At 35.4% G+C, this 18,843-nt stretch overlaps 1 protein-coding gene across 1 annotated transcript; it reads left to right on the forward strand.

The window, feature by feature from the left end:
• Positions 1-165: 165 nt before the first annotated feature.
• On the forward strand, positions 166-13,190 carry LOC120328358 (chemokine-like protein TAFA-3). The gene is made up of 4 exons (XM_039394822.2): positions 166-305; positions 805-969; positions 6,624-6,760; positions 12,914-13,190. Exons 1-4 carry the CDS (start codon positions 215-217, stop codon positions 12,923-12,925), a joined length of 405 nt encoding a protein of 134 aa, XP_039250756.1. The 5' UTR covers positions 166-214; the 3' UTR covers positions 12,926-13,190.
• Positions 13,191-18,843: the final 5,653 nt, after the last annotated feature.

Genomic DNA, 18,843 nt, shown 5'->3' on the forward strand with positions numbered 1-18,843 from the left:
ATTGATTTAGCATGATGGCTAAGGAAATATGTATAATACTATATTGGCGTCACACCTAGGATGCCTCTGATTCAAATCACTGTCCAGCCGGGCATGCAGCCATCGCTGCATAACTAGGGTCTGAATGAAACACTTCATGAACATCAATGTTATCCTTTGTGCTTTGTTTTCAGCATAGTTTATAAGTTAAGTATTCCTAACTAAAATAGTCGCAATGAAAAGATATAATATGTTACCAGTTAAACTTTGCCTCATTCTCACAATATTTTCAACAACTACCAGATCACAGTATGATATGAGTTTAGGTGAGTAAATTTTGATAAAATTATTCTATTGATACTTGAATAAATGGGGTTGGACAATTATAAATTCCTAGACAAAAATATCAAACTTACAATGTCGCTGTTGCCAACACAAATAGTGCAAATGAAATTACAACTTTAAACGAAAATAGTACCTCATTCTGTGTAACAAACAATCACGTAGCCTCGTACAACATGACAAAAAAATGATAATATCATTCAGATCGAAGAGAAAATACACAAGGCCAGTAACATTTAAACAAATCCACCCAAAGAAAATACCACTTTATTACCTTAAAACAAAAAAATTGCAAATAGAAAATACTTCATACATCTTTCTTTAGAATGGTGAAAAAAATAGGTTCATTGTATGACAAAGCAAAATAAGACAATTTAGGGAATGACCGATAAAAAATAATATATGTTTCAAGTCTATGCATTTCATTTCTATGCATTATTTTTTGGTAAGCGCCAATAATTAAATCTTATCATATTACCACAGGCACAAGCGATAATACCTCACAACCAGGAGGAGGATGCAAAATCGTTATCAGTAATAAATGTTGTACACATGAAAAAGTTATGAAAAAGATACAACGAGTGCAATGTGTTTGTTCTGATGGATACGTAGCGGGAACAACGAGGGCGTCCCCATCTTGTGTTAAAGGTAGATTAGGGTATTTTTATGGATTTAAAATCATTTTAAAATAGCATATAAGAGTTCAACTTTTGGGTTCGGTATATTTTATTATCATAGTTGTAAAACAGTTCACTGTGGCATTATGTTGTTTTGCATGAACAGTATAAGCCTGACCAACATAGGTATCAACGAAAGGCGAACAGGTAGGAATTAACATGATCTCACCTAAATCTAAGTATTTGAAGTTGTAATTATACCGTTATTAACTTGCCTTTGACAAAACTCGAGGCTATAGAACAGGAGGGGGCAAAGTTTTCGAACCAGGGGCCAAACATTTTGCACACCTAGACTAGCGGGCCATGTAAGTGTGACGTAGAAAGTTACATTTTATAAACATCAAAAAATTATTATTAAGTATATTGACATTGGGCAAACTCACAAGATCCTTATTACGGTCAACATATAAGTTAACGAATAAACCCAAAAATTACTGGTTACTCTCTTTCGCTCAATAAATGGTTATTAAATTGTAGTAAATATTTTAATATTTTTGATTCTATATTAATCTTAAAGCGAAAATGCTGTCACGACCGAGGGTCAGCAGTTCAGAATCAGAATATTTGCTCATTTGTTGAACGGATTTTCTACTAATAAGCTGCCTCTTTAACCATGTGAATTCAAATTGCATCCAGTCCCTGTATCAGCTTATATGTTCTTGAGTTAAAGGGAACTCAACCTTGATAAATATTTGATAAGTTTGATCATTTCGGTGATTTCTGATAATTTTATTATTCTCTGAGTATTTTTCACTTCCCGTTGTTTATTTTTTGTTTTAGTTAGTTTTTATATGTACGATCCGTGATGTTCTACTAATTAAATTAATCCAGCATCTGCGCGACGACACAGATGTTATTTTCAACGAAAAATTTAATTGAATATTTGTATTAAAATTGACATTAATAGGATATCGCGAAACTTCCTTCTCGTCGTAAGCGGATCTGTCAACTTCAATTTGTATTTGTAGGTGAATGACCATTAGTTTTTGTTTGATATGCCATACATAGAACATACATAAGTCGACTTAGTATTGGTATTGTACCCATGGCCTTGGCTTGCCATGATGAATGAAGCAAATAGGTTTAAATTTGAAACATCGCACCAAACAGCCAACATAGCAAATCAATAACTCGCCCCCAGATAAGAGGTCGCTCGCCCTATCTTTTATGTTACTTCCACCATTTGTCTGTAATCGCATTAGAACGGAACATTAGATTTGGTAAAACCGTCTGAAGTAAGAAAAATCCAAAAATTAATTTTTATTTGCAAATTTTTACATATATTATTATATAAGGTTACCGATTGAAAATAGATAGAATGCGAAGTCATGATAGAGTCACTTGCTCAAACAATTGTAATAAAACGCCTCGATAAAAAAAATATAAGTTGATTTATAACGTTTATTCTGTGATAAAGAATATGTTCGATGTCGATCAATATTTTAAAATCACAAATTCCAGAATAAATCAATGAATTTTTTTAACTATTTTTAAAATTTTCCGTTCTGCTTTAGAAAGCCAGTGTTTTTCAATTTAAACAATCGATGGTTGCAACATGTAATTACTCCTAAGTCGATAGCGTTAACAAACTTTTGGATGAAACAGTTCATTCATGAAGACGTTACGTCATCACAAAATTTTGGGGTTTTAGACTATTCGAGGTAGCTTTTTTGGAACTGATTAAGAATAAAATTTTTGATTTATGTTCCGAAAATAGAGTCTAAAAACGATAAACATATTACTGAAAATCCAAACCATTTGCATAGGTCAGGCTGAAAATTCCACCTCTTCCAAACAAATAGTTTTCACTCTGAGTACCACGAGTATACGGCGTAGGAACCAAAACTAGGCGCATGAAAAAAAGACAATTTTATTTACAATCAATATAACAAACAATATTACAAAATGGGTCTGGCATTCAGAAAGCTGGAAGCATTCACAATTAATGTTTCATAAAGACACGTCGAAACAGTTTTGGATTAGTAAAAAATACAACTTTTATATACAAAGTTTATGAGATTATGTTATTGGTCAGTAGTAGTAATTATTACCCCAAATAAAATTAGATTATTTATTTATCTCTTCCATCCACATGCGTGTATACAGCTTACTATGCAATGAGTCAATAATTGAAATTCTCATATTTGCTGCAATTTATCAGACGTCTAGATTGCATTGATGGGACAAACTGTCAAGTAGATTTAATTTTTTCTTTTCCTCTTGGGAAAGTGTGGTTCAAGACCACTGTGACATTCCTTGGAAATGCCATTGAGAAATCAATTATTTCGCTTGCATTTCAACTGACTTAACTTCGTTACCTGGCATATTGTATCCAACTTGTGTTACGTTCGATCCTACTTTGTTTTAAATGGCTGAATTCCAAACATTGACACAGTCAGACAAAAAGAATCATTAAAAATGCGATTTACGCAAAGTAAAATTGAACGCAACGAGACAATTTCTTGCAAGGTTTTCATCCAGTAGCAATAGATCGTGGGATATTTACGTTACGTATAATTCAATGTGCCATCCTTGCACCCACCATGGCGTACTCGAAATTGATTATGCATATTTTTTCAAACTAATATGATCGATGCGCCATAAAAATAAGATTTTATTTTCGGTGAAAGGAAATAGATTGGATTTGACGCGCGATATGTCATTGCAAAATTATTGGAAAATTTGAATTGGTAGAAAATAATACACGCTTCACTTGGTATCAATAGTTTCATAGATATTAGTTCAAATTGTAATCTCATCTTTGGGATAATATTTATTTGAATTTAAAATTGTTCTTTAGCAAAATCAAGAAATGTTTACAGCAAGCGATTTTATTAATTCAATCAAAACACTTGCATACGTGTGAACTCCATTCACCTTATCTAGGCTTACTCAAATAAATGAAGCCAACGATCGATGAAGGAAATAGATGCCGTCAAAATTCTTTGTCGGATCGGTAAACATCATTCCAAATATGAAAAACTCACTTTGGCGTAATATGTTGCATATGTTCGAGTTAAAAAGCGAGTTGAGTCGAGTTAGAGTTGAGTTTATAACGAGTCTATGATTTTGATCATCCTCAGTTCCCATCAAAAACAAGTGGAATTTCGATCATGAATTGGCTTTTTCAAAAATCGAGTAGCACTGACATAGCTGGCATGGTTGACCAAGCTCGGTTCATATATACCATCGTCAAAAATATGTCAATACTACAGAGCCAAAGTGGGTCATGGCATTACCGCTATGGGGTTTAACCAAATATTATAGTTGTATATGATGAATATATATTTTGGCAATAAAAGTAATTAAATTATATTTGCATCGATTCGTTATAGCTCTTTTTCTAGAAAAATCAAATTATATTTTATTACATGAACATGAAAAATTAATGTAATGCAGTGCATTTACAAGTCACTGAATCAAATAAATTTTGTTCCAAGGGGTTAAGTGCATATTTACACTTTTGGAAAACTCAAAATAATTTACAAAATTTTCAATATTTAATTTAAGATGTATTATGGACATAAATCAATTTTTGAATTGAAAATACATAGGCAGAATTCCAATTATAATTACGATTTAAATTATTCAAACTGATTTACTTTTTTATGCCAGACATATTTACAGCGAATAAACTATTGCTATTATTCAAAGTGTAAATTAAAATTCCAAATTCAAATAAAACTATGGGCATACAATAACATCAATACAATTTCAGTGCGTTAGGAAAAGTAGTTTTTTAGTGAAAGCCATTAAATTCGAATTCAAGCTGGTTTTGTGATCACAATAAATATACAAAACACCGAATTCCAAAACGTTCTGTCAGCTTTGTTTATGAAATGTCATAGCGTCGCTAACCAATAAAAGTAAACAATATGAATATTATATATCCAAAACGGGAACAGTCTACAGTCTACACGCAAGTCAATATGTGACAGCTAAATTGTTTTGCTGCAAACCACGCATTTAGGACATGTCTGTGAAAAAAGACATCTTGTAAAATATCACTGAAGTAATTTTTAATCCAATAATGTAAGTGAAATAATACATACTGATAATTTCATGAAAGAATTTAAGCATATAAACATATGTTCATGTCATTCCTCTTATTTCAAGCATTATAATCAATTACTTGGAGATATAAAGGAACATAATATATATTCGAAAGAATACTGTAATTTTTGTCCGCTAATATAATATAGGAATGAACATACAAAGAAAATTTTTTTTATAGAATATTTGTTTCAACAATTTCGGAAACTATTAATAGTACACAAGAAAAAACTGCTTTGGCACTGTTTTTCTAATCAAAGTTCAAATCGATAAGTATTTCAATAAAAAATGTTTAAAAGTCAAAAATATATGTTTTTTTCATTTTCTCGAATAAGTTTTTTTCAAGTTTCGTCCATTAGGGTTATCGTCCCCGAACTGTGATATATGGAGTATAAACCCCAAAATCGATTTCCAAAACAAAAGAATTCTTTCTTCCTCTACAGTTTTGTTTCTAATCAGCGATAGAATAAAATAATGAAATATGTTGCAAATATCCTTCTTTGCGCTGATTATTTGGTTTCTGCGAGACTAACTACTTATCCTTTTTCTATGCTTTTATGCCGGTGGATCCGTATGCATATATTGCAAGGATGCTGTAGCAAATATATTGTAGTTTTTGTTTTGAGTAATAATATTCAAAACAAATTGAGATTGGGTCTCAGATTATGATAATGAAATTCTACGTTGGAGTAATGAAATGATAAACTTAGATTAATGAATATATTAAAAATATTCTTACTCAAAATGTTCTGAAAATTCAGTATCAAATTTTTTTCTTTGTCAATCATGGTCCATGTCAATGCTATGGTCTAAATAAAGTATTTATAGCCCATAGATGATCAAGATCAACTTGATTTGAAATTAGTTTTGTGATGAAAGTCGGTAAATAATTTAGAACGAACGTCTCTTTGAAATGTTGGCACCCATTCCCGCGCACTTCACGTATTAATTATTAAAATGGTGCCGGGCAGGAAACAATTTTTCTGTTTAGTTGACTTGGGCATGCCATTACATACAGGTGCAACCAAGAATCAACACATATCTGAGAAATGTGTGTCTACCACAGAAATTTACAATCATTTATCACTGTTCTACAACAGTGATTTTATTTGCTAAAACCTGTTTTATTCACATATATTCCTGTCATGAAGCGATACAGTATTCAAAAATTTAATCTTACTGGAAAATTGACCATTTAGTTTAGATCGTGGTGAACATACCAGAATATCATTTTCTAGAAAAAATATTATTCATTTGGTTTTTTTTATATCTTATATTCTTTTCGCACGCAATTATTACACGTACAATCCGTTTTGTGTCTGATACTACTTCTCTAATCGGTTTAGGTGAAGATTACTTGGCCTATATTTAGTCGGCCAAACTGCCTGTAGAGTTCAATGAGTATTTTGAGTTCGACCAATTTCGCACACATGGAACTATGTAAAATTTATTTAAAAAAAAGGAGCAAACATTACGACAGGTCATGCTAAAGCCCTTTTCAATTCCCCAATGATGTTTTGTTTACTATTATAATATTGAAATAATTGAATCGAAAATGATTTTACTGTTCAGCCTCTATAGTTCAAAGCAGAAAATGGTGTTTGATGAATCCATGCCTTCCCGGCGAAGATTGTAGAGAAGTCTACGATACGAAAGCTGAAGTTACCGGTTGGGAATGTAGGACTGATGATCAAGTAAAAACGACAAAGGTGAGGGTATAAAATAAACATATAAATGGCAACTTATAGACAAAACTTTTCAATAAATAAATATGACGTTGATAATGATGTGGGATGAAATTACGGTAAGTTCAATTTTCTATCCAACTCGACTTGTTATGAAAAAAACGACACCGACTTCAAAGTTCATGCCATTTCAGGGAGCCGTGGTTTCACAGATTTGCGAATGATTATGAACGATACTATGAAGCAGTGGTTCCCAACTTTTTATTTTCGATAAATTCTCCTCTTTGCCCAATTTTAAATCCTTAACCATACCTTATTATGCATAAGAACTGTGTGTGCTTTTGCATAGTTTGAATAGTTTATAATGTGTTTAAATATGTATACCAAGAATACTAAATAAATAAATTATATAAAATTAGTGAAACTAAACCAGATACAAAGTAATATTTATTGCCTCAAAACAACAAAATTTCTCCACTGTTATAAACTACACAAATAATAAAATGAAAACTCACAAAACGCGCATTTTAATTTTTACACGTTTCCATCCAAAACTTCGCGATTTGAATTTCTCAGTCACGCTTTTGAAGACGTGCATTAGAGATTTTAGACAGAGTATATTTGAAAAGTACGCCAGTGACCCAACTCGACCTTAATCCGTCGTTGTCGTGACTTACACCGCGAATTAAAATGAAACTAATTATGTGTTTTCTATTCCTAATCTTCTCACTGTTGAAATATTAAAATCTGCCCTTAATTGAAATTGGCCATTACTCAGTAAATATTCCACTTTCTAAATCGCTAGATGCCATTTTTCTTTGTAGGAACAAATTGAGATGTTTTCATAAAACGCTTGATTTTATATGATCATTTTCAGGTTATAGTAAACCAAATATACAAATTTATATGGTATCTGCCTACAACATGAATTTGATGAAATAATAACGATAGTGGCTAGGAACAGGTAACTAGTTAACCGTTTTAGGTGGTTAACGATTAAAATTATTTTGACCGTTAACTGCCATCCAAGGAAATACTCCATTTTCCAACGTACATCCCCTGATAAAATCGCACACATCTTTTTCTTGTGATCTCTAATACATAACCTTACTTGATTACACAATACACAAATAAATATCTTTATAACGATCAGTAGAGGTTGCGCGAGACTAACTCCCAGTCCTTTCTCTATGCCTTTGCGCTAGTGGATCCGTATGCATGTAATGCAAGGATGCTGTAGCAGGAATAAAATACCATAATATGCAATTCAAGAGTCCTGCTGCACACTAACACAAATATATTTCTGTAACGTTTCGTCTGACCAAAATCAGACTTCCTCAGACAAGCAGTTTACAACAATGACAAGAAAAGAGCAATCATGCAGTTTAAATATGGCGATAAATAAATTTGTTTGAAATTAATTGTGAGCAAACAATGAAAAAACAATTATTGATATTCAGAAACAGATTGCGAAATAAAAAAATGCAATCGGTTCTCAGCATGGAATAATTGTTCCGCGGCGTGCTTGATTTCACAATAAGTTTCACTAGAACATTTATCAATGTGTTCTAGGCTCAGATCTTGATAGCCAGGGTCCTTATAATGTGATTCTTTTAAAGGCGTTGAATTCTTTTTAGTATTTCTTCTAAATTCTTTTCTTGTGGTAGTTGTCGAGTCCGGAGTTTGGCAGGATCCATTCGGATACAGAAGTCACGCGAAAAAGGCTAATATAACGATCAGTAGAGGTTGCGCGAGACTAACTCCCAGTCCTTTCTCTATGCCTTTGCGCTAGTGGATCCGTATGCATGTAATGCAAGGATGCTGTAGCAGGAATAAAATACCATAATATGCAATTCAAGAGTCCTGCTGCACACTAACACAAATATATTTCTGTAACGTTTCGTCTGACCAAAATCAGACTTCCTCAGACAAGCAGTTTACAACAATGACAAGAAAAGAGCAATCATGCAGTTTAAATATGGCGATAAATAAATTTGTTTGAAATTAATTGTGAGCAAACAATGAAAAAACAATTATTGATATTCAGAAACAGATTGCGAAATAAAAAAATGCAATCGGTTCTCAGCATGGAATAATTGTTCCGCGGCGTGCTTGATTTCACAATAAGTTTCACTAGAACATTTATCAATGTGTTCTAGGCTCAGATCTTGATAGCCAGGGTCCTTATAATGTGATTCTTTTAAAGGCGTTGAATTCTTTTTAGTATTTCTTCTAAATTCTTTTCTTGTGGTAGTTGTCGAGTCCGGAGTTTGGCAGGATCCATTCGGATACAGAAGTCACGCGAAAAAGGCTAATATAACGATCAGTAGAGGTTGCGCGAGACTAACTCCCAGTCCTTTCTCTATGCCTTTGCGCTAGTGGATCCGTATGCATGTAATGCAAGGATGCTGTAGCAGGAATAAAATACCATAATATGCAATTCAAGAGTCCTGCTGCACACTAACACAAATATATTTCTGTAACGCCGCGGAACAATTATTCCATGCTGAGAACCGATTGCATTTTTTTATTTCGCAATCTGTTTCTGAATATCAATAATTGTTTTTTCATTGTTTGCTCACAATTAATTTCAAACAAATTTATTTATCGCCATATTTAAACTGCATGATTGCTCTTTTCTTGTCATTGTTGTAAACTGCTTGTCTGAGGAAGTCTGATTTTGGTCAGACGAAACGTTACAGAAATATATTTGTGTTAGTGTGCAGCAGGACTCTTGAATTGCATATTAAAATATCTTTATGTTTGTAATAAAATTTGGAAAAACAAAGATCACAGGCAGTTACCAATCTCATGATTCAATCATAGTTGTATGACAGAAATTTGAAGCATGGCCAATGAATGGTATTCAACAAATGTAAATTTTGTTAAAATGATATGAGCAAACCCATTTTTCGGAAAGTATTGTCGTCAAACACACCGAAAAATGGCTTCCCATGTAATGGCTTGGTGTAATCAACATACTTCTAAATATTCAAAGTTGTTTGTATCTCTTTCGCTAAAAGTTTGTGCAAGTTGTTTCAAAATTTATCAGAACCATCACGAAACAATTCAAATTTTTTTGTTATTTTACTTTGAAAAAGAAGCTGATTCAAGCTGTGCCATCAATATCAACAGTGGTTAACCGATAATTTTTGCCTGGTCAAGGGTTGAAGTATTTTCCTCAAATTCGCAGTTATAATAATTACGTTATGCAATGAATATCTGGAACAATAGGTGGCAAGTTGTGGATGGAGAAGCGGATATATTTCTTACATAAATATTGCTATTACAGCCATTTGGAATGGTATGGCTTTTGATAACATTGAATGTTTAAAGTAAATCTAGGAAATATTTCGGTTCTTCTCAGAGCCTTTGTTGGCGAAGATGCGAAAAAAATAATAAACAACTATAAAATACTATTAAATAAAGATTTTTTAAATAATGTCATATGAGTTCATGGTTATTTATAAGGTACACGATAGAAGTGTTATTATGATTCTGTATAAAAATTTGAGTAAATTGATGAATTGACGCTGTAAAGAAGCCAATTGGCAAAATTCAAGAGTTGGATTACGATGTAGAATAGGATTGACATTTTTTCTGATTGTGTCATCCACATTTTCGCAATATGTCAGCCGGATACACAAATGTCAAATTCAGCGTTGGAGAGTGATAAATCTTTATACTATGAGTCAAAAAGGTTTCCAAAAGCAACTGGAAAAACAACTCAGATCATGCTCATCAAAGTTCGATGCAAACCTCACAAATGCACAGCACGTAAAACTGAAAAATCAATCGTTCAAAATTTTACGAATCTAAAGCGTCTAATCGTGGTAATTTATTAATGTTGCAAATCAAAAGCGTGTACAGTTTCCTACTTTTCCGAAATTAAGCGAAAAACTTGTATTGCTGGTGAATTAATTCATCATATATTCATACTAATACTTTTGTCAATTATAACTCTTTAAAAATTATTCGTTAAAATAATCTCAGATTTCAAATAGTTAATATAATATATATATATGAGGTTTATGGAATGGCTAAACCAGAAAATACAGAACGTTGCATGTTTTTCAAAAGTTTTTTAACCCCAATATTTTTTTAGGAATATATATTAGTTACTTGATCCGTTTCCCATATACTCAATTATTTGAAGGCCCCAGGTGCTTGGCGATCTGCCATCAGATCAGACGCATTTCGGTGGGCATGTTATTAATAACGTGCTGTAATTGAAGCGAGATCTTACTGTTTAGAAGAAACTCTAATATTCAAAATCTACATAGAACATCGCTCACGCTTATGTAATTGTGATAAACATCCTTCGTCATGTCCCAAAGGAGCATTACGCTTTTGGGGACACACCGCATATGAATATTTCAACATTCTCTCTGGAATCAAAGTCGCGTTGCTTTGGCGAATTAGAAAAAACTTTACATAGAGTTGACAGAAAATCTAGATTTGGATACTGTTTTTTACTCATTTGAAACCTGCCTTGACGTTGTATTTTTATCTGACAATACTGGGCTCAGTAGAGCATATTGCCAAGTTCCATTTATGGCACATAATCAACCCTCAATGCAATCTAATTAGATCATCTTTCGTGTTGATAAAACCGAAAAGCTCCGTTTGCGTGATTGTGTATTGCTATCAAAACATAAAACTCTTTGACGTCATTTTTGGAAAAAACACTTTGACGTCATTTTTGGTGAAATCACAAATTAGATCTTGGGCACCACGTCACCTTTGGCGAGAGTGACTCCACCTGTAGTATGCCCAATTCTTCTTCGTTCATTATTTGCAGTTTCAGTGCTCAGCATATATTCGGTTGCAAATTTCGGCAATAATTATGCTTTCTTTGTTGCCACGGGCAGCATTTATAGACGTTTGGTCAATATGATTTACGGCTCGACCTAAAAGTATTAGGAATATTGAAGAAAAAAGTTTCAAGTGAACACTGACGCACTAAGAGTTATATATAACTTTGCTTTGCAACAGAGATGTCACAACAAGTTATGTCACTTATCATTTGCACGCGCTATTATTCCATCAAATAAGTTGATATGATTGAACAGGATAAAAAGCATATGATAAAAATTTGGTTAACGTGGGATGATAAAAGCAATCGCGTCGTTCAGATATACGTACAATTTGCTAGAGAATATCACGATTCTTTAAAGCTGAAATTCATTAAATAATTTATAATAGTGAACAGAAAAATTATATGAGGAGTGAAATTAATTTTAAACGTAAATTATTGAGCTATTCTGACAACATATTTTAATCACGCGTCACAACATTCATAAATAAATTAAAAACCTAACAAGTCTTCAATTCATTCAAAACGCATATTAAGTTACCGAAGCGCATTATTTAGAAAAAGGCAAAAATAATACAAAATACATGTAGTGAGATTCAACGTCTGTTGACTTCACTGATAACATTTTTGTGGTAAAGCTTCGATACTCCCGAAGTATGTGTATCATGATGGCGGGCACCGGAACATATTATGTGTACCAGGTTAGGGTTAGGCCATAATTTTATTCCAATTTTTCTTATTTTAGTTCTATTACGAGTTCGGGGACTAGCCGTAGTATTTGCACCAGAAATTATAGCCTAACCCTAACCTGGTAGGCACACTGCGTTCCGGTGTTCGCCATCTTGGTTCACATACTTCGGGAGTACCAAAGCTTCTACAGAATCTACTAATCAACCCAGAGCTCATTTTCGATTTTTCAATAGTGGAAAAGCATCAAATCGAGAATATTACTCAAAAATTTGTTTGGAAAGATCCAAAAAAAGTAACAAATACATAAGAGCGTATTTTTCCGACTTTCTGAAGCATGTAGGCACCTATGGAGGATTTATAAATAGTCCCAGTGAATTTTTCACCAACTGTCAATATTTTTAGTGTTTATCTTGACTATTCAGTCAAATGATGGCAAAGCGACGAACCCAATAAATAAATAAACATATAAAGTTAGTTTCTAAACGTAGGATGCGGGGAATGCTGCAAGAACTAATTGGCTCCAAGTGATTGGCGCTACTTTGGACGATATTTTTGCTTATTTAATAAGCTAATTGAATAATTTCTTGATCCAGTTTATTCCTCACATAAAAAAAGTTATACTAGCCTATGTGATGCATTAAATGAACAAAAATGCTTGCGGTATTTTACAGGTGACGGAATAACGTGAACCAATATGCATTGAAATAAAAGTGATTAGAAAAAAGTGCTGCGCGCCCAAGACTTGAATGGAACACCATACTTCCAAGCACTTTGTCAGCCAAGAGAAAAGTCAACATAAAATACACGTCAGTGACAAAGATAATAAACTTGGGACATTGAAATGTTTATAAAACACGTGAGAACCCAATATTCTATCCGAAGAAGCACGATATCAGTATTTTATGAGTTGTTTTCTATTGACTTTTAATAAAACATACGATAGGCAGACTGACTGGTATATTTTACGACCGAATAGAACCAGATATACCTTTTCGAACAGTACTTTCTACAAAATAGTATAAGACGAGCGAGTAAGTGTTATATCTCAACAGCGAAAACGGGATTTATTCCTTCTTGATTTGTAAGTTATTATATATATGGTATATTTTTCATACCACTTTTTATTATTATCGAACTTAAATTCAGAAAGAGTCGAGAAGAAATTTTTTTCGTGTTTTGTCGCGCAATTTTTCCTTCATATTTCAATTGATTAAACTGTAATCTCTCTCAAGTCTGTGTTCCTTCCGAGTACGAAAGAAACCTGCTGCACGTTTATAGTAATTTTATTTCAATTAGGTCCATACGAGGTTTCCAATTTATGCCGATTTGACATCTCCTGATTTGGCATCAATATATCACCGCCAATCCTTCTTAAATATATTACGCCGATAACACACCAACAACTACGCCAAAATTAATCTCAAGTGACAATAACTAATTTATTTACGTACAGACTGCATATTTTGTTGAAACACAACGAAGTGCCATTTCGGAACCGCCATAAGGAGCGCAATTTATAACTTTGATGACGTCGTCGCAAACATAAAACGAATTCCATAGAGGCCACCGAAATTTTTAAAATAAATAGCCTAGGTTGACGAAGCCAAATTATAATAAGTTGCCTTCTTAATGTTAATAGCATAAGTAAGTTGAAACACAACGGAGTGCCATTTTTTTTTATATTATAAAATATAATTTCTCAAAATTCGGAAGTAGCGGGGAAAAGACTATATCAGAATAGGGTGCCGGAAACCTGTCAATCTAAGAAGCGGGTTTGGCCGATAAAATTATGAAGCATCTATCTTCTCATTACAGCAATGGATCTGTCCACTGTCCCACCTTTGCTACGTGTCCCACTTGTACCACGTGTCCTACTCATCCCACGTGTCCCATTTCTCCCTCATGTTCCACGTGTTGCACTTGTACCACCTGTCCCACTTGTCCGAATTGCACCACGTGTCAAGTGGGACAAATGGAGCACGTGGTACAAGTGGGCCACGTGGCACAAGTGCGACACGTGGCACAAGTGGGATAAGTGGGACACGTGGTACAAGTGGAACACATGGGACATTTTGGAGACACCGTGAAAAGACTACGGAACAATGGCATAAAAAAGAAAAATTACCATCAAAATTTGTCGGTCACCGTGTGTTTAAAGAAACATAGCCATGCAGGTCCCGATACGAGTGTTTTTGATCCAAACTAGGATTGAAACAAAACTAATGAAAATTTGAAGGAGGCAGAGAATGGTTTAACGGCACGTCTAATTACAGTATAGTAATAAGAAGTTACTGGTGTCATACAATAGTTACAAATATTGTATTATTTGATGCGCTCCAATGACTTTTCCTGCTTGCCCTACTTTACGTGCCCTGCGATAATTTGATGCTGTGCTGTGGTTCAGAGTAAGGTGCCTCAATAATAATATTTATAGTTGGCAGCAACATGGAGAACTATGACATGGTTTCGGAAGTGGGATATTCTTTAGGTACTTAAAAAATCAACGTTGGATATAAAACTTCGTAAGCCTATGTTGCTTTGACAAAGCATAATGCAGGATAAATAAACTCCAGAGATGGACAGGGCTAGTACAGATGCTATACATAAGTGGTTCAAAATATTCAGACAGAAGAGTGACCTTATCTTCGACGGGCCACTTACTGATAAAGCCAAAGCCTACACGGTGATAATGTTATTACTCGAGAATCAGAATATTAGATACTATCTCGTTTTCAATTGCGAAGTTTGAATAAGTAATACATTAGGGGAGAGTGGGGCACAGTGGCCCTCATTTTTTCTTTGGCGATTTTCGAACTATTTACTACGCTATTTCAACTTCTAAAGCATATGACTACATTGTAAGAGAAACGAACTTTTTATTTCTTACCAAAGAATTTGCTCAATGGGAATATTTTTCCTGTGAGCCAGGTTTTTTGAAAAAAAAATTTTGTCCCACTGTGCCCCGACGTCGGTATACAGTGGGACGGTGGTTGGGTCACAGTGGGACACTGAGGAGGAAATAATTTATAAAGAACAAGACACCATCAGGAAAGAAATTTTGCTAAAATATCGAGCCCTTATTCGTCCTTCAAAGCTACTGGATATTCTATTGTGTGAGATCTTCACTAAATCGGTAGTGTCTGGAAGCTCTTGCCGTGCCGCCAACTTTAACTGGAGCTTCAAGGCGACAGACTACATCTTCTTCATCCAGCCCGAATGTGCTTTCTTCATCTTCGGGGAAAACAAAAGCGGAATTTGTTGCTTTCGACGGGATTCTTTGCATAAATATAACTTCAAATTCCTTCTCGTCGTCGTCCTTGTCAAGAATTTTACCGACGTAATGCAACGCGTTTCCACCACGCCTTCTACTGAATTTAATAATGGCAAAATCCCCCACAGCTGCCACCCGATCTACACTATCGTCTACACGCGAATCAACTTCACTTTCCAGATCGCTATCGTCATTCAAGGGGACAGATGATTCATCACTGCTCGTTTCAGCAGGTGCCGCAGCCTTCTTTCGCTTGGGGTTCTTAGAGCTTTTGATTTTGGATTGTGAGTTAGTCAATTTAGCTGTTAAAGCCTCTTTCACCGGCGTATCCGTGAGAACAAGCGTCTTTGAGCTCTTTCACCCACACTTTTTTCTTTGCGGACAGCCTTTGTTGAACGGTCTGACATCATCTGGTGAGAAATGTGCAGTAGTGCCGGAGGTCCCAGGCAAAGAGCTTACATCGGCGTTGCTTGGCGCAGCCTGACACTCTTCGCTATCATCTCCTTTTGGTTCTGGGCGATCTGTAACAAAGGAAGACAAGAACTCATGGTCGCCAAATATATCTCGATCAAACGGAAATATTCCAGACACCCGAAATCCCGACTGAATATTTTCAGGCGTGAACGCGCGAATGTATGCTGTTTTAGCAACTCCGGCGATATCGTATATCGTTAGAGTTTTGCCTGCATGTTCTGGAAGAGTTAGCCACGCATCAACGGCGTTATTGTAGTAATGTTTCAGCGGCCCGTATACTGACCTGTCCAGAGGCTGTAGTTTGTGACTACAGTGGGGTGGAAATGTGAGGAGAACCAGACCATTTTCCTTTGCGTAATTGAGAGAATCAATCGTGATGTGACTCTTGTGGTTGTCCATTAGTAATAGTGCGGGAGTTGAAGGTGTGCAGTTTGCATGTTTTACGAAATGTTTCATCCATGAAAGAAAGATTTCTGAATTTATCCAACCAGATTTGTTTGCAAACCCAGCTGCACCAAGTGGCGCACCTCTCAGCATATGTTCTCTGAAGTTGACTCTAAGAAAAATAAAGCACGGAGGTATGGAGTTTCCTAGTGCATTGACTGCGCCTATCATTGTCACAAGAAGTCCCCTTTCGGCCGAAGTAATCTTTCCCACTTGCTTTATACCTGTTTCGGCAATGATCTTGGACGGCACTTTAACGGTAGTTAACCCGGTTTCGTCCATGTTATATATGGAATTTGGCTCAAACTTGTTACGCTTCATTACGGAATCAAGGTTATCAAAGAATTCGCCAACATTTTTCCTGTTGAAACTGGTAGCTCTCGACAAACTTGTGGCTTCTGGTTTGCGCAGAGAGAGTTTAGGATGACGCTGCATGAATCCATACAGCCAGTCGCTTCCTGCCCTACTGTTCTCAACCCATGACCGCGGAATGTTTGTTCCATTTTTAACTGCCATTTCATACGCTAGCTCTCGAACCTCGTCTTTTCGAAGCCCGTAGTGGTGTCTGGATGCATGTAGCAGATAACTCGAAAGCTCACCTTCTTCCTCATCCGAAAATATTCTTTTTACCGTGTAGTTAGGACGAAAATACTCGAGGCTATCTGAGGGCGCTGAGTCGGACACAGAACTTTCTGACATAAACTTCAGTTTTTTGACGTACCTTGATAGGGTTGTTTTGGGAATGGCATTTTCTCTTGCAGTTGTATGCAGTTTTTTGCCTTCATGAATCACCTGCTCCGCTGCTCTCTTCATTACCAATGGATCGATCTGTCCTATGGAGGTTTTTCTTTTCCTTTTACGTGGCATTTTGCTAGTTGTTTATTTAAATCAATTAGGATTGCTCTGAAATAGGAAGACAATCCAACATTGCAACTAGCAAGCAGGAGCGGGGACAGAAGGTAGGCTACTCTAGGTCCCTCAAACCCTACAGAGCTGTGGAGGGGTTCAGTGGGACACGTCCCAGTGTGTACTCGTGGTTGATGTCCCACTGTGCCCAAGCCCACCATTTTGGGATAATTGACCCTCTCACGACAAGTAGGCTAGAGTGCCGATCTATCTTATACCCCGTCATAAGCCACTGTGGGGCACCTACCTGGCATGCCAATATGGGCGACAAAAGTCATGCGGGCTGCAGTTTAGAAGCAAAAAACTCCGGCAATTTATTTTTACTTTGGCCCCCTAAAAACAACGAAAGTCTCCTAACTTTTTCCAATACGACCTACCGGCGCAAATAAATTTCCTAGAGGACAGGCTTGACCGTGACTTTTTTCAGTTTGGTCACGTGCCCGGTACGACCACCGGTGTCGCTAGTGAGTGGATTGGACCACTGTGCCCCATGGGCCACCGTGCCCCACTCTCCCCTACTAAAGAAATTTGCAAAAACACGATCTCTTATTGATGAAGGTGGTTATGCTGCAATCGCAATCGTTATGCTGCAATCTGCAAACACTACGAGATACATTGGTTTTTGGTTTGAAATCTGACAAGGTGCGCAAAGATGCAATTGCTTTAGAACGTTTGGGTAATACGTTGACATTCAAACAATTTTATCATATTGCAAAAACAGAAGAAAGTACCGATATCAAAGTACAAAAAGAGATCATTACAACAAATAACACAACCACATATTTACATGCAATGAAGAGACAATCAACATATAGAAAATCCGGTTCCATTACATTTGAACCCACGTACATTTGAACCCATGACAATTGCACCTGTATGCTATTGCACCTATGGGATTTTTTTTGTTTCACGGATAGTTAAACCCATACTAACCCTAACCCATGGGTTTTAGCACCCGCATATAGATTGAACCCGTGGATATACGCATGGGTTCAAATGTACGGTCACCAGAAAATCCAGCATCACGTCGATGTTTTTAAGAACACAGTAGGCTAAGCATGAATGATGAAAAAAAGTCCAAGGCAAATACATTTATAAAAAAAATGCGTGAAAGATACTACAGATATGATGATTGCCCTGCAGCGGGATCACACTGTATATAATCATTGTGATTTGTGGGTGAATCGGGCAGCCGATCAGCGGAAATAAAGGGTTGAGAGTTTGCCACATAATGCAAAGAGAAATGCATATAGTAGATATTTAGCCATTATATTGATGAGAGTGGATCAACTGAAGATTAAAGAGAAAATATATGTTCAAGTTGAATGACAAACTTAATGCAAACCTAAAAGTTGATACAGGAGCGGATATATGTACAATCACTAAAGGTAATTTTTGCTATTTGGGTATGAAACTCCATGTGAAAAACAATAGCTGCATGCTGCATAAGTATACCGATAGAAGAATTAGGACATTTGAAGATGCAAAGATAAAAATTACCTTCTA

Source organism: Styela clava, chromosome 7 (assembly GCF_964204865.1).
Source record: "Styela clava chromosome 7, kaStyClav1.hap1.2, whole genome shotgun sequence".
NCBI lineage: Eukaryota > Metazoa > Chordata > Ascidiacea > Stolidobranchia > Styelidae > Styela > Styela clava.